At 37.0% G+C, this 12,202-nt stretch overlaps 1 protein-coding gene across 4 annotated transcripts in view; it reads left to right on the forward strand.

Moving 5' to 3' along the window:
• POLR3B (polymerase (RNA) III (DNA directed) polypeptide B) overlaps window positions 1-12,202 on the forward strand; it is an 81,322-nt gene that overhangs the window by 32,295 nt on the left and 36,825 nt on the right. For all 4 annotated transcript variants that reach the window (XR_775493.1, XR_775494.1, XR_775495.1 and 1 more), the window contains exons 15-19: window positions 247-409; window positions 2,414-2,567; window positions 4,473-4,547; window positions 5,333-5,431; window positions 8,970-9,097. Coding sequence is in view for 1 of the 4 variants with exons in the window: in XM_010585351.1 (XP_010583653.1) it covers window positions 247-409; window positions 2,414-2,567; window positions 4,473-4,547; window positions 5,333-5,431; window positions 8,970-9,097 (619 nt within the window). In the remaining 3 variants the exon portion in view is untranslated. The remainder of the gene's footprint in view (window positions 1-246; window positions 410-2,413; window positions 2,568-4,472; window positions 4,548-5,332; window positions 5,432-8,969; window positions 9,098-12,202) is intronic.

Raw genomic sequence — 12,202 nt, forward strand, 5'->3', positions numbered from 1 at the left:
CATGGTTGGATGACTTAAGAACTACAACTTCATCGCCTATATTTTTTATTAGTTTATAAATGCTAAAACATTACATTTCAGTGTGATATAGAAAATTCTTCCTTTCTCCCTCCTAATTTTCAGTGTAGTTAATTTGTTTAATTTCTTTGACTTTGTTGTTCATAAGCATGGTTTTGGAAGAAAAATGTATGTATAGTATTAATACTTCGGAATGAAATGGATAAAAGATGTATTTTTTTATTTTAGGCTTGTGGTTTGGTTAAAAACCTTGCCCTCATGACTCACATTACTACAGATATGGAAGATGGCCCAATTATTAAATTAGCCAGTAATCTTGGAGTTGAAGACGTCAACTTGCTCTGTGGTGAAGAACTTTCATACCCAAATGTGTTCCTTGTTTTCCTAAATGGTATGTAACTCTTCAGCAGTCTTGACTCTGATTTGTTGCTGATGAAAAGTTAGGCTTCAGAAACCTTCCAACAATTTTTGGAGCACAGTCAACCACAGATTCCGTTTTCCACGTGTAGATAATTTCATCTGTAAATATTTCGGTAGCGTTAGGCAGTGTAGACAGGCCAGATGATGGCACTTAGTTGTCTGAAGCTGTGTCCTCAGAACTCTGACTGCAGATGTGTGTAGCTGGGAAATTGAAGCTTTTTCAAATTTCAGTACTGTTTTTAAGCACATTTGCATAAATAGGCACAAAAATATGTATATTCTCTTACAGATTTGTTTGCTTTTCAGGCATTCGCCAAATGAGGTGCTGTTCATAAAGTACTTTTAAGAGACTAACGCTGCTACATGTAATAACTTTCATTTACAAATTCAGAGCTTCATTCACATGAAGTATTTAATTTTACAGTAATCTTTATGTATTTTTATATATATATTCATGCAAGTTCATTTAAAAACAGAAAGCAAACATCAATTGTTTGCAAAGTTTAACAATGCTATTCTCTTTAAAACTACCTTTTAAAGGGCAACTTGCTTTGTGAATTATTAGAAAAAATTAGACTTTGGAAAACAGGCCTCTTTTCTTTGTTAAAGGGATGATTCAGCATATGTACTTTGCATCCACATGCTTATGTTCCTTTACAACTGATCTTTTAGTGTTTCTAAATCAACAGGTACTATGATACCAGATTTCAAAATACTGACTTTTAAAAACTACAGCAGTGATTTAAAAATAGCCTTTTGTCAACACCATCCACTTCCAGGGACTAGTATTTAATGTCTGTCACTATGAATAGTTCTCCATTTACCTTTGAATTAAACAGCAGTTGTTCTTCAATCCTGCCTTTTCCCAGTAATATAAAAACAGCACTTGACCAAACTGCATTCCTTTGTTCTGCTTTTCTGTAGCAGTATGTTAAAGATAAGGTTCAGTGAAACTACATGCACTCTTTTTTCTGTCTTTTTATGGCCCAAAGGGGAGTGCAGAGCAGAAATATTGGACTCTTCCTTCACAAGCTCAATCGGTGGTATGGAACAAGATAGTTATGTTCCCAAATGTAGATGATCCAGTACTAAGTGAGGCAAAACAATTTACTGTTCGATCTACTAGTTTGTGGGTTTAATCCATTAAAAAAATTGAGGCTTGTGGATGGCTGACTTGATTCTGATTTAAACTTGTGACCTAAAAGGGCAGCTAATCTGTTAAGTACAAATCCTTTAAGCTAGGAAGACCTTTGTATTGTCTTATAAACTCCCTAAACTATCATGCTTTGTCTCATCCTTTAAAGTTTTGTTTAAAATGACACCATACTTATTTTTATTTTATATATTAAGATGGCTTTGGTCAGGTGACTCTTTAAATGAATTTTACTCTCTTGTTTGTTCATCATGCATCAGAATACTTCAGTATGTGCTGAAGTGCCCTGCTAAGATAGCAATAGCTTGTTGAGCTAAGTTCCTGGAGGAATTCGGGTGCTGTTGTGAGGGATCACATGTATCAAAAATATCAGGTCTTTATAAACTTAATGACAGGGCAGCAGGACAGTTCCTTGGTCTGTTCTTGGAAACCTTGGATCCATTTCAGTACAGGTGAAATTGCAGGCTTCAGAAATGTGTTTTGCTTGTACATTAATTGGTGAATGGGCACCTGAGCAGAAACATACTTGAAGAAAGCTGGATGAAGCATGCCATTTGGTTTCTGAAGCTATTTGGAGGCAAACAGATAGATGACCTGTAAAATTCTGACAGGTTTTTTTGTTTACTAAGAGAAAAAGAGCCAATTCTTATTCATGTCAGAAGAAGGAAATTTTATGACAACTCTTATTATTTGCAAGAGTAGGAAGTATTTCTGTGCATACTAGACATGATCAGAATTTGTAAGTCGAGTTTTGGATATGCAAAGAATGCACTTTCTGAAGTGAAAATGCAAGAATGCACTTTCTGAACTCTTTCTGAATAGGTAACATCCTTGGTGTCATACGTGATCATCAGAAATTAGTGAACACATTTCGGATAATGCGTCGAGCGGGTTATATCAATGAATTTGTTTCCATCTCTACAAATCTTTCTGACAGATGTGTCTACATTTCCTCTGATGGAGGGAGATTGTGCAGGTAAACATCTCATTAGAATTATCTCACTAGTGAACTTAGTATAAACACTGTTTTATGCACTGTAAGTACACTGGGCTAAGACTTTAATAAGTACAGATTTAAGCAAATTCAGTAGGACCTGAGCATCTCTTTTCTCCTTAAATAGCCCTCATTCAGAACAGACAGATCAAAATCAAACCGATTGGCAACTCTAGCAATGTCCAATGTCCTTGGAGGAGTGTTTTACTTCCTGTGAAGCGAGAAAGCAGCAGACACTCACCTGATATCCCATGGGTGTGATATCACATTTTAGAATAAGAAGCTACATTTTGTCTTCAAGGGCCTTTATTTCTGGTGCAAAACTTCCTCAGGCATGTATACCTGTTTACTATGATACCAAAAAGTATGTCTCACAATTTTGGTTTATTTCATTGCTTACCCTTAAGTAGGTAGGGAATTCAAGAAATATATAAGGTAGGTCTCCACCTTCAGGTGCTTATGCTCTTTGTTAGACAGAAAGAGTGCCTGAATAACAGTTATATCACAAAGGAAAGCAAAAAGGAATTGGGTGGCTAAAATGAGAATGGGTGGAACATAACAGTATTTAGAGACAGAAAATCAGGTTGATTTATAGTAGAGGCTAGAGACTCCGGTCAGATTATGGCAGCACTGTGCTAGGTTATTTACAAGTAAAACATCTCTAGGCCCAAGTGATTAGGCTAAAGAACAAGGTATAAAGGATGAACAAAGCAGAGATAGGGAGAGGCAGAATGAGTTAATAAATATATGCATTTTTTAGCATTGACTAGCTGTGTGTGTATTTTGTGTGTAATTTAAAGAAGCAGCAGTCATAACTACAGTTGGCATTCCACCTGATTCATTAATTGAATCTCAGAGCATGTGGAATGCAGTATGAGGTGTGCTAGAGGCTCCAAAATAGTACATGTACAAACCATCAGTTAATCATATCTGGTCAAGAGATCCAGGGTAGGGGCATATCCAGTGGCAGAGAAATCACTTTTGCAGTCAGGGCTAGTATCAGCCATTCTGCAAGTTTGGAGATGCAGCAAGACTTCCGATTTGTAAAATGAAGACAAGTGAAATCGTGGATTTCCAGGAGTTTACCAAGTTTGCTTTGTGGCACCCCCCACCCTGCAATTGTTAGATACCTCTATTAACCATTTAAAAGTGCTCATTAGTCTTCAAACAGTTATTTGGACTTCAGAGTGGACCCCACAAGTATCTTGTAGCTATTTGCTGCTCTTTATAAGAGCAACTTGTCCAAATAGCAACAGCCCTTGACGTTTCATTCTTGCATGCCATCCTTTGTGTCAGTGTTTTCTTGGGGTAAGGAAGCCTTCAGAGATCCATGTGCTGTTGAAATTTATGGATTCATCTGAGGTCACCCATAGTAAATGCCTGTACTTTACACCATGTAAGTAGCAGTAAAATACATTCTTGCATGTGGACACCTGAGCACAAACTGTTCACTCAGTGTTGTACGAAGTCCCTGCAATATGCATAGAACTTAATGCTGTCCTTAGCTTTGTAGTTTGGGAAAGCTTAAATCTTTTAAAGCCATCAACAAAATGTGTAGGTAAAACTTATAAATTGTTAGTTTAAAGATTTGGGGGGCATGAGGGGAAGGCTTTCTCCTCAAAATTGAAATCTTAATTTTTCTTGTACACTTTCTGGGTACTTCATAGACAATATGTCAGTTCAGGATATCTGTGTTATCACACCAAGGTCTGAATAATTACTGATTATATTTATGTGGCTGTATCAGTTAAAGGTGGACAAATTTTAAAAGTGGTTTATAAAATAGATTGTGCATAGACAGGGTTCTTATTGTAAGCATAAATTAAGTTACCTACCTAAGCATTTGCTATGGTAATCTTTTTTTTTTTTTTTTTTTTTAAATTGTAGACCCTACATAATTGTCAAGAAGCAAAAACCTGCAGTTACAAACAAGCATATGGAAGAACTGGCTCAGGGATACAGGTACACAATTCAAGTGGACCATATTCATCCTCACTAAGTAAATACTGTGTGGAAGTACTTCAGTCAGTCAGTATTTCACAATCTTGGGGTTAGCTATGTAGAGGAGAAGTCTACTCTCCTGTATGAATTAATAATCGGTGTATTGGACGTTTTCTGTTTAAAGCCAAATTAAGTCTGGTGGTCTTAATTTGTTACTGCTATGAAATTTGATGGTTACACAGAATAAATACATCTCACAGCCTCATCTCTCTGCAAATGGAAGGCCTGAGGCAGTATCATCCTTCTCCTGATCAAAAAATCAAACACTTCAAAGGAATATCAACTTTACTGCCCTAAACTAGGCACACTCAGAATTAGTTTTGAAACTCCTTGCAAATTCTTAGGTTGGGTGTTTAAAAAAACACACACAAAAGCATTTAAAAGCATTTAAATTTAGCTTTAACTAAATTTTGCAAAACCATCACAAAAACTTACTAGATGACCCTTATATTTGCCTACATTTTTAGGGATGATGAGTACATACAGGAAGATTTTATTTAGTTGTTCAAATAAGTAACATTGGTCAGTCAGATTGTGTGAAGCAGTGAATGGGCAAGGGGATTAATTTAAAAAAATACAGTTTTCTTTAAACACGTAAAATACACAGAACTTTTCATGTAAAAGTATTTCTCTAGCTTAACTTCTACACATTACATTCCTTCAATATAGGTATTATGTAGTTTTATTTTTGCAGAAATATAAGAAAAGACAGTACTTCTAGTGTAATTTTTTTAACTTAACTGCAGGAATTTTGAAGACTTCTTGCATGAAGGCCTTGTTGAGTATTTGGATGTGAATGAAGAAAATGACTGTAACATTGCACTATATGAACACACAATTAATAAGTAAGTATGCATTCAGACTAAACACTGGTACAGTGGGTGACTCTCTGAAATGCAAGCATATTAATAACGTTACTGTTTTCACACATACACACTGCTCCTTTGCTAATGGTTGAAACAACTCCAGATGAAAGCTAAAGAAAGAAATCTGTTTACATACATCCTAAATTATCTATGGGATAGTTAAAAAAATGGTTTAGCTTTTGGGTTTTGGGAGATCTGTTCCTGCTTCTAGCCCTCAAAAATTTGACATATTTAAAGGTATATCCTTTGTTTCTCTGGATGTGGCTTTTTTTTGTTCTAATCATTGGGCTGCTCATTGTAAGTAATTTTATACAATAGGAATCCAGAAGGCAAATGGTTCCACACATTAAATGATGATCTTAGCATGCCATGATTGTCATTTGGAAAAATATCTCTCTCTTATGGCTGTAGAGGGACTCTAGACAGCCAGCTTGCATTGAATGCCTGATAGGCCCTGATAAAAATGTCTGTATCATTCTGTTTATTCTTTACCACATATGTTAAAGCCATTCCTGGTATGTGATTTTCATTTAGAAAGATTTCCAGATTTGTTGTGTTTTCTACATATAGGAAGGACCTGCTGCTTTGTTTTTTTCCCTTTCTCTTGTGACTATGATTGAAGAGCCCACATTAAGGAAGGATTCTTTTAAATTTTTAAGTCCTCCTATCTTTTTACCTTTTTTTAATGTTTCTCTGACAATATCCTGTCAACTGAAGACTTCATTTAAGATGTTAGAGGTTACCTCCATGAAATGTTTGATCAGTAGATTTATGCAGAAAATGCATTTTCTAAATGTTCTGTCCTGGTGAGGTACTCGTGGAAGCCAATAGAAATAAATCATTGATTTCAGTGGAGCTGGATGAGACCTTCAGTTATCTTTAACCTTTGCCAGACGAAATGCATTAACTCTGCTAATTAAATTGTATTGCTCCTGCCCAGGCTTTTGAAGACTTTATCACTTTAAGAAATTACTCTCGCATGCTGTTGGCTGGCTTCTGTATACATGAGCAAAGACGAGCACACACAATTGCTGTCATTTGAGCCAAAATTAAATAACTTCTACAAAGCACCAGAGCTGAAAAGTTTGAGTTTCAGGACACCTGACTCAGCTAGGAAGATGAATGGGGGCATATCATGTGATATCACTGTTTAGTCAAAAATTGGAGGAGACAGTGCACTTCCAATGGACAAGAGTGAGGAAATGACTCCACAATAACCACCAAAAAGTTTGGGAGATTTTTGTGTTGTCCATCAACTTGTTTTGAGTTTAGCTTCAATACTTGTAGCTAATAGTGCCGTAGGTATCTGAGCTTGCACTGTGTGAGCACATTGCTCCTTGTGTTTAGTAATGATACTCCCGACGTCCTGAATTGTGTACCCCCTTCCCCCAGCTGATCAACTTGCATTTTAAATGGTGCGACCATGTTGGTACAACTTGTTCTGGTAATACAACTGATACAATCCACTATTGTGAAGCATCCCATTAACATTCCTGCTTTTGTAATGTAGGCTTCTTTTAGCTACAGTATTCTCTCTTTACCTTTCCAATCCAATTAGGGTTTTTTTCTTTGGAGGATTTGACTCTATTTAATGCGTTCAATTTCTTCCTTACCCATTTGTAACTCTGATTTTCAAACTCAAGAGGTTCCCTTCCTTTCTTGGGCCCATTTCTGCCAGCGGCATTTTGACTTGCAGAAATTGAACTGGTCTGTAAAGTCTGAAGGTCTCTCATTAGCACTGTGGAATACTTCATGAGATACTAGGATCCACATATGTTGCATCTTCTTTGGTTGAAATAGGATTGACCTCAATGGAAAAATACTTTTGTTAAATACCCTATCTGAAAATGTATATGTAGTTCCATGCACTAGTACCTTCTGAAGAAATTCGCTAACTTCACTATCAGTAAGTCTTAAGTCTCTTGTTTTATTGTTTGAGAAGGATCAGCAGTTCTGTGAAGTTCTACAGAATGGGGGAGCAGTCTGTGCTTTAAGTTTGCTACTGGGTCTTGAGACTATTTTGTATTTACTTGACTGCAATTGGGATTCTACTATTTGTATTTTCTTAGGACAGGCTTCAATTAACATAGCTGCTTTTTATCAAGTGGAGAAAAATAGTGGCTATCCTCCTCTGGCCAGCAGGTAATTTTTAGGTTGCTCAGGCATATTTGTGATTTATAAAGATTTCTGGGACTGATAGATAATTTCATTAGGCTTGCTTCTCAGGGTTTCCAGATTTTTTTCAGATTTCATTTTTTCCAGTAGTACATACATTGTTTATGTAAGTTGCTGCTGGTCCTTGTCTTCAGTCTGTATGTACTTGTGGGTAATTGTTCAGCCTTTTTGAGCTTGTGAGGCTTTGCTGCCTTTTGAGTGTTGTCATAATAAAGATTTTTCCAGTCATTTCCTTTGCAAGGTCTTAAAGTTTAGTAATCACATTAATTTGCTTAACTAATTAAAAAAAGTCTTCCAAAAGACTTCCAAGAGAAGTCAAACATTAAAGATGGGATTTTCAGAATGCAGTGGGTTTAGTTGTGTGTGGGAGAAGCAATGTGTGCCTAAACCCAGGCCCTGTGTAATAACTTCAGAACATTATGAAAGATATGCTCTGGATAGGTTTAGTTATAATTATCTTTATTTCAAAATTCCCCATTTCCTAGTTACTTATCTTGATTTTTAAAAGCAGCTCTGGTCCAGCCAAGCTTTATTGTACACTCCATCCTTAGTTATTAGTCACTCTACTTGCATCCCAATGCACACTATGATTTAATTATCTTTATTGAGCATGGGCTTTCTCCTCTGAAGCTCATGCCAGGTAGAACAAATTTTGTTATCTCTCAATCTTTACTCATTGTCCTTGTCTTTTTACTTCTCATCAGTATTGCCTTTTAACAACATAATCACTTTCAACATATTTGCAGAGCTTTTCGAATAGTGTTTCATTATGCCGTATCATCCATGGCACTGGATCTGGTTTGGACACAGATGTTTTCCCTCTATCTGATACTATATAACTGACCTTGGAAAACTAAAATTATGCTTTTATTTTTTTCAATACCTGAATCTGTCTTGCTCTTCCTTCCTCCACCTACCCAGTGGATTTCTAGATCTCTGACATTGGTAATTTGATGTGGAAGACTCTCTCTACATGAGAAGACATTCCTTAAGGCATTTTGAATCTTACTACATAAACTGATGTTTTATTGTCTTGCTGAGCTTCTTCCGCTTGTTGTTATCTGGAGGCTTTTTCTCCATGATGGAAATTCATAAACCCTCATTTATTTCTCCTTCATTTCTTTTCATGTGGAAACACTTAAAGCCAAAAGAAAGTTGTGTGGCTTTTTTTTTAAAATACAAAATAAAAATCCCATAGTGAATCCATATTTTGAGGTCCTACTGACTTACATTTTTCTGAACAGAATTGAATTGAAGTATTATGAGATACTACTAATCTAAATAAATGCTAGTTAAGAAGTTTGTTCACAAGGCTGTTATAATTGGTATTCTTTCTTTTAAGAGATACAACGCATTTGGAGATTGAGCCTTTCACGCTTCTTGGTGTCTGTGCTGGGCTGATTCCATATCCTCACCACAACCAGTCCCCAAGAAACACTTACCAGTGTGCCATGGGGAAACAAGCAATGGGTAAGACTTTTTTTATTCCTTTTTGGAGTGTTACGTAGTTTTTGAAGCTATGTAGAGAAGTGACAAAACAGAGAAATTCTTTCTTTCCTAGTTCACGTAAAAGCTTTGCTAGGAAGAGGAAATGAGCACTTCTTTAGCTTTGAGGAAGAAAGAATTTACCTCTGCAAGTTGGAAAAATTAAAAGGAAAAAAATACCAGTCAGTTTCACTTAATGGAGACCATATCTGCAGGTCTTAATACTTAAAAGAAAAATTGGAGAAACTGGGGCACTATTGCTTTTTTATTGGTTTTTTTTGATAATTGTCATGACTTTCAGGTTTCCAGTGTAGCTGCAGGATTGGCAGTGTTGGGGTTTTTTTTTTTCTTTATGCTATGATGTGCTGTGGCTTTCCAGACAAAAAGAGTTAGAAAGAGTTCTCACAAAGAGACACAGAGCACAGGGAGGAGAATTTCCCTGAATAGTTGAGTAGGTGTCCTGAAAATAAATAAATAAATAGTTACATTGACATTAGAGAATAAGAGGAATCAAAATGTGAAACAGAGTGCTTAGTTACTTGAACACTTCCCACAGCCATAGTTTAGATTTTGGGCTTTTTCTGTTTTGGATGAAGAAGGCAAGTAATGGCCTCTCAGCAAAATGACTGAAATAAAATTAATTTCCTGAGCACTTAATGATTCTTTTTACAAATGCGATAGGTGGTCATTAAAAAACAACCATTTTGTAAATTTGCTGTTGTGGGTAATTGACACTAGGTAAGTTCTAATCCTTCTTTTAATACACAGCTAAACTAGCATTAAAGCATCCAAGTCATATGGCCTGTGATAAAGCCAGAGTGAGTCCCAAGAAGAACCTGCCCAGTAGTACATCAATTCAGACAGCTGTATTCAGACTTGTGCTGTATGTGCCAGTTTTATGTCTTGTATCGATGGCTTGCTTGCAAGTTGAGAGCTACAGTAGAACAACTCTGCGTCATAAAAAACTACCACTTCTGTTAGGTTTACTAAACCATTTGTTTTGTGCTGTGTGTTCAAAACTGAAACACTGCACCTTTTGTGAGACTTCTCCAGCAGAATTGATAGCAAAGTAACTGCCTTGTGCTGAACTGTCATGTTCAGTGCACCAAAACAGCAGAAAATAGCAACAGATGCATGTCCTCCCTTTAAATTAAAAAAAAAAAAAAAAAGGAGCGATGCAATCTTTTCCTTACAGTTCTCCCCCATCCCATTATCCTTCCCCCACCCCTGAGTCTCTATTTTATGACTATTAGTCTCAGAAGGTTTGGTTAGTTACCACACACAGTTAAGCAGGATCAGTGTGTACAGAAAGCCAATTCAGTATCTGTGGAGTTCTTTTGTAGTTTTCTGTGTGAAGGTTTTTTTCTCGTTTTGTTTTGAGTGTCATTTGCAATTCATTGTCTGTGTTTTCTGAGGTTGGTGTATTCAGCTGCTTTGACCCTAGGTCTTGCACATTTAGCTCCTTGGATACAATCCTCTGACGTTCCTGCTGACGCTAGGAACACAAAAGCCATTGAATATCTTGAGCAATAAAAAAAGCCTTTGTTTCGGTTTGTTATGACAAAACACCTGACTCAAAGAATAAGCAGCTAGATAAAAGTACATTTTAAAAGTTGGCACATGATCTGAGCTATATTTTGCCTTGGCTGTAGTATCTGCAAACACCTGAAGCTTTTTGTAATAACTGCTTAAAAAAAAGCCACCGTAAGTGGCAATATGTAGGGGCAGAAAAGATTTTTCTCTGCACGTATTGACCAAATGAGACCTAGAGGATATTCCTGAAACATTACACATACTTTTTTCTGTTTGTATTTATGAAGAGATGTGATATGTAGTGCTTCAAACCCCCACGTTGAACTAACCATCCACCCTTCTTGCTTTCTTTCCCCATCCTGAAATTGCAGAGCAGCTCCTGGTCCAACATTGCCATGTGGAAAGTCTCATGTCCAAGTCCACTGTGTCACTCCCTCCACTGTCAAGTCCTGGGGGCAAGGAGGGAGCCCCGGGGCTCAGACTGGGAAAGGAGAGCCTTGTGCTACTCCACACTGACCCCCTCTGACCACGTCACAGGGCTGTGCCGGCAGCTTTGGACAGTCTTTGCTCTTTTTTGAGCAATATCAAGCTGGGGAAAGGTGTGAAAGCAAAAGTAAACGGAGGGTGGACATCAAAGCTTGCAATGGGGTCTGTAATCCAGTATCCCTGACAAGTGTTAGGTATTAAAATATTAATGTTTCTGCAGGATAACATTAAATGTCCTGAAAAATACGTCCCTTTCATGGGCAGAATGAGACATCTTGTTGGAGGACTAGGGCTGCGCTTAGTGACCAAACTGGATTTCAGTGAAATTAAATTGAAATGAAGTCCCTCTGTTTTGGCATAGATAATTTACCATATGTTCCAGGTTGAACTGTAACACTGTGGGGAAGTTATGATTAGATGGCAAATACAACAGCAGCTACAAGGACCTCAGTTGAACGTTGACGTTTCAGTGCAAAGTTAACAGTTGTAGCTTAAAATCTGAGAAGTATTTAAGATTAAAATACAAGAGTCTGCACTGTTTGCATTCCATGTATTGCTAAATTAACGTTTAAGAGGATCAAAGGCTCCTACAATTAGAGAAATAATTTTAAATGGAGCTTTTCAGTTCCATTAAGACATAGAGAATCAGTTTTACACACCGTACCTCTGACCGTGAAGTGTTGTATAAAAGCCTAATGTAAGAAATGAAAACATACAATTTTCCTGCCAGTAATCCACCATATCGCACGTGTACATGCGCATCTGTGAAAGTGGCAGTGTGGGTACACAAAGCAAGCTGTACGCTCTCACAGCCCAACTGTGCAATGCAGTTTCAACCCAAATGTCATAATGCAAGTCTTGAAGTAAGGAAAGGAGGGTTTGGGTGTTAATTATTACTTTAACCTGTGAAAGAGCAGAAAGTATTTGAGGGGCGGGTGGTAGGTGGGTGAGAGTTTTGTTGCAGAGGTTTACGTTGAAGCAACTTCTTTGATATTACAAAAAAAACCCTCTTACTGTATCACGGACGTTCTGCTTTGTTTCTGTGAAGTAGCAAAGCCCTTTATATACTGC

This window comes from Haliaeetus leucocephalus, unplaced genomic scaffold (assembly GCF_000737465.1).
Source record: "Haliaeetus leucocephalus isolate CR32 unplaced genomic scaffold, Haliaeetus_leucocephalus-4.0 Scaffold101, whole genome shotgun sequence".
NCBI lineage: Eukaryota > Metazoa > Chordata > Aves > Accipitriformes > Accipitridae > Haliaeetus > Haliaeetus leucocephalus.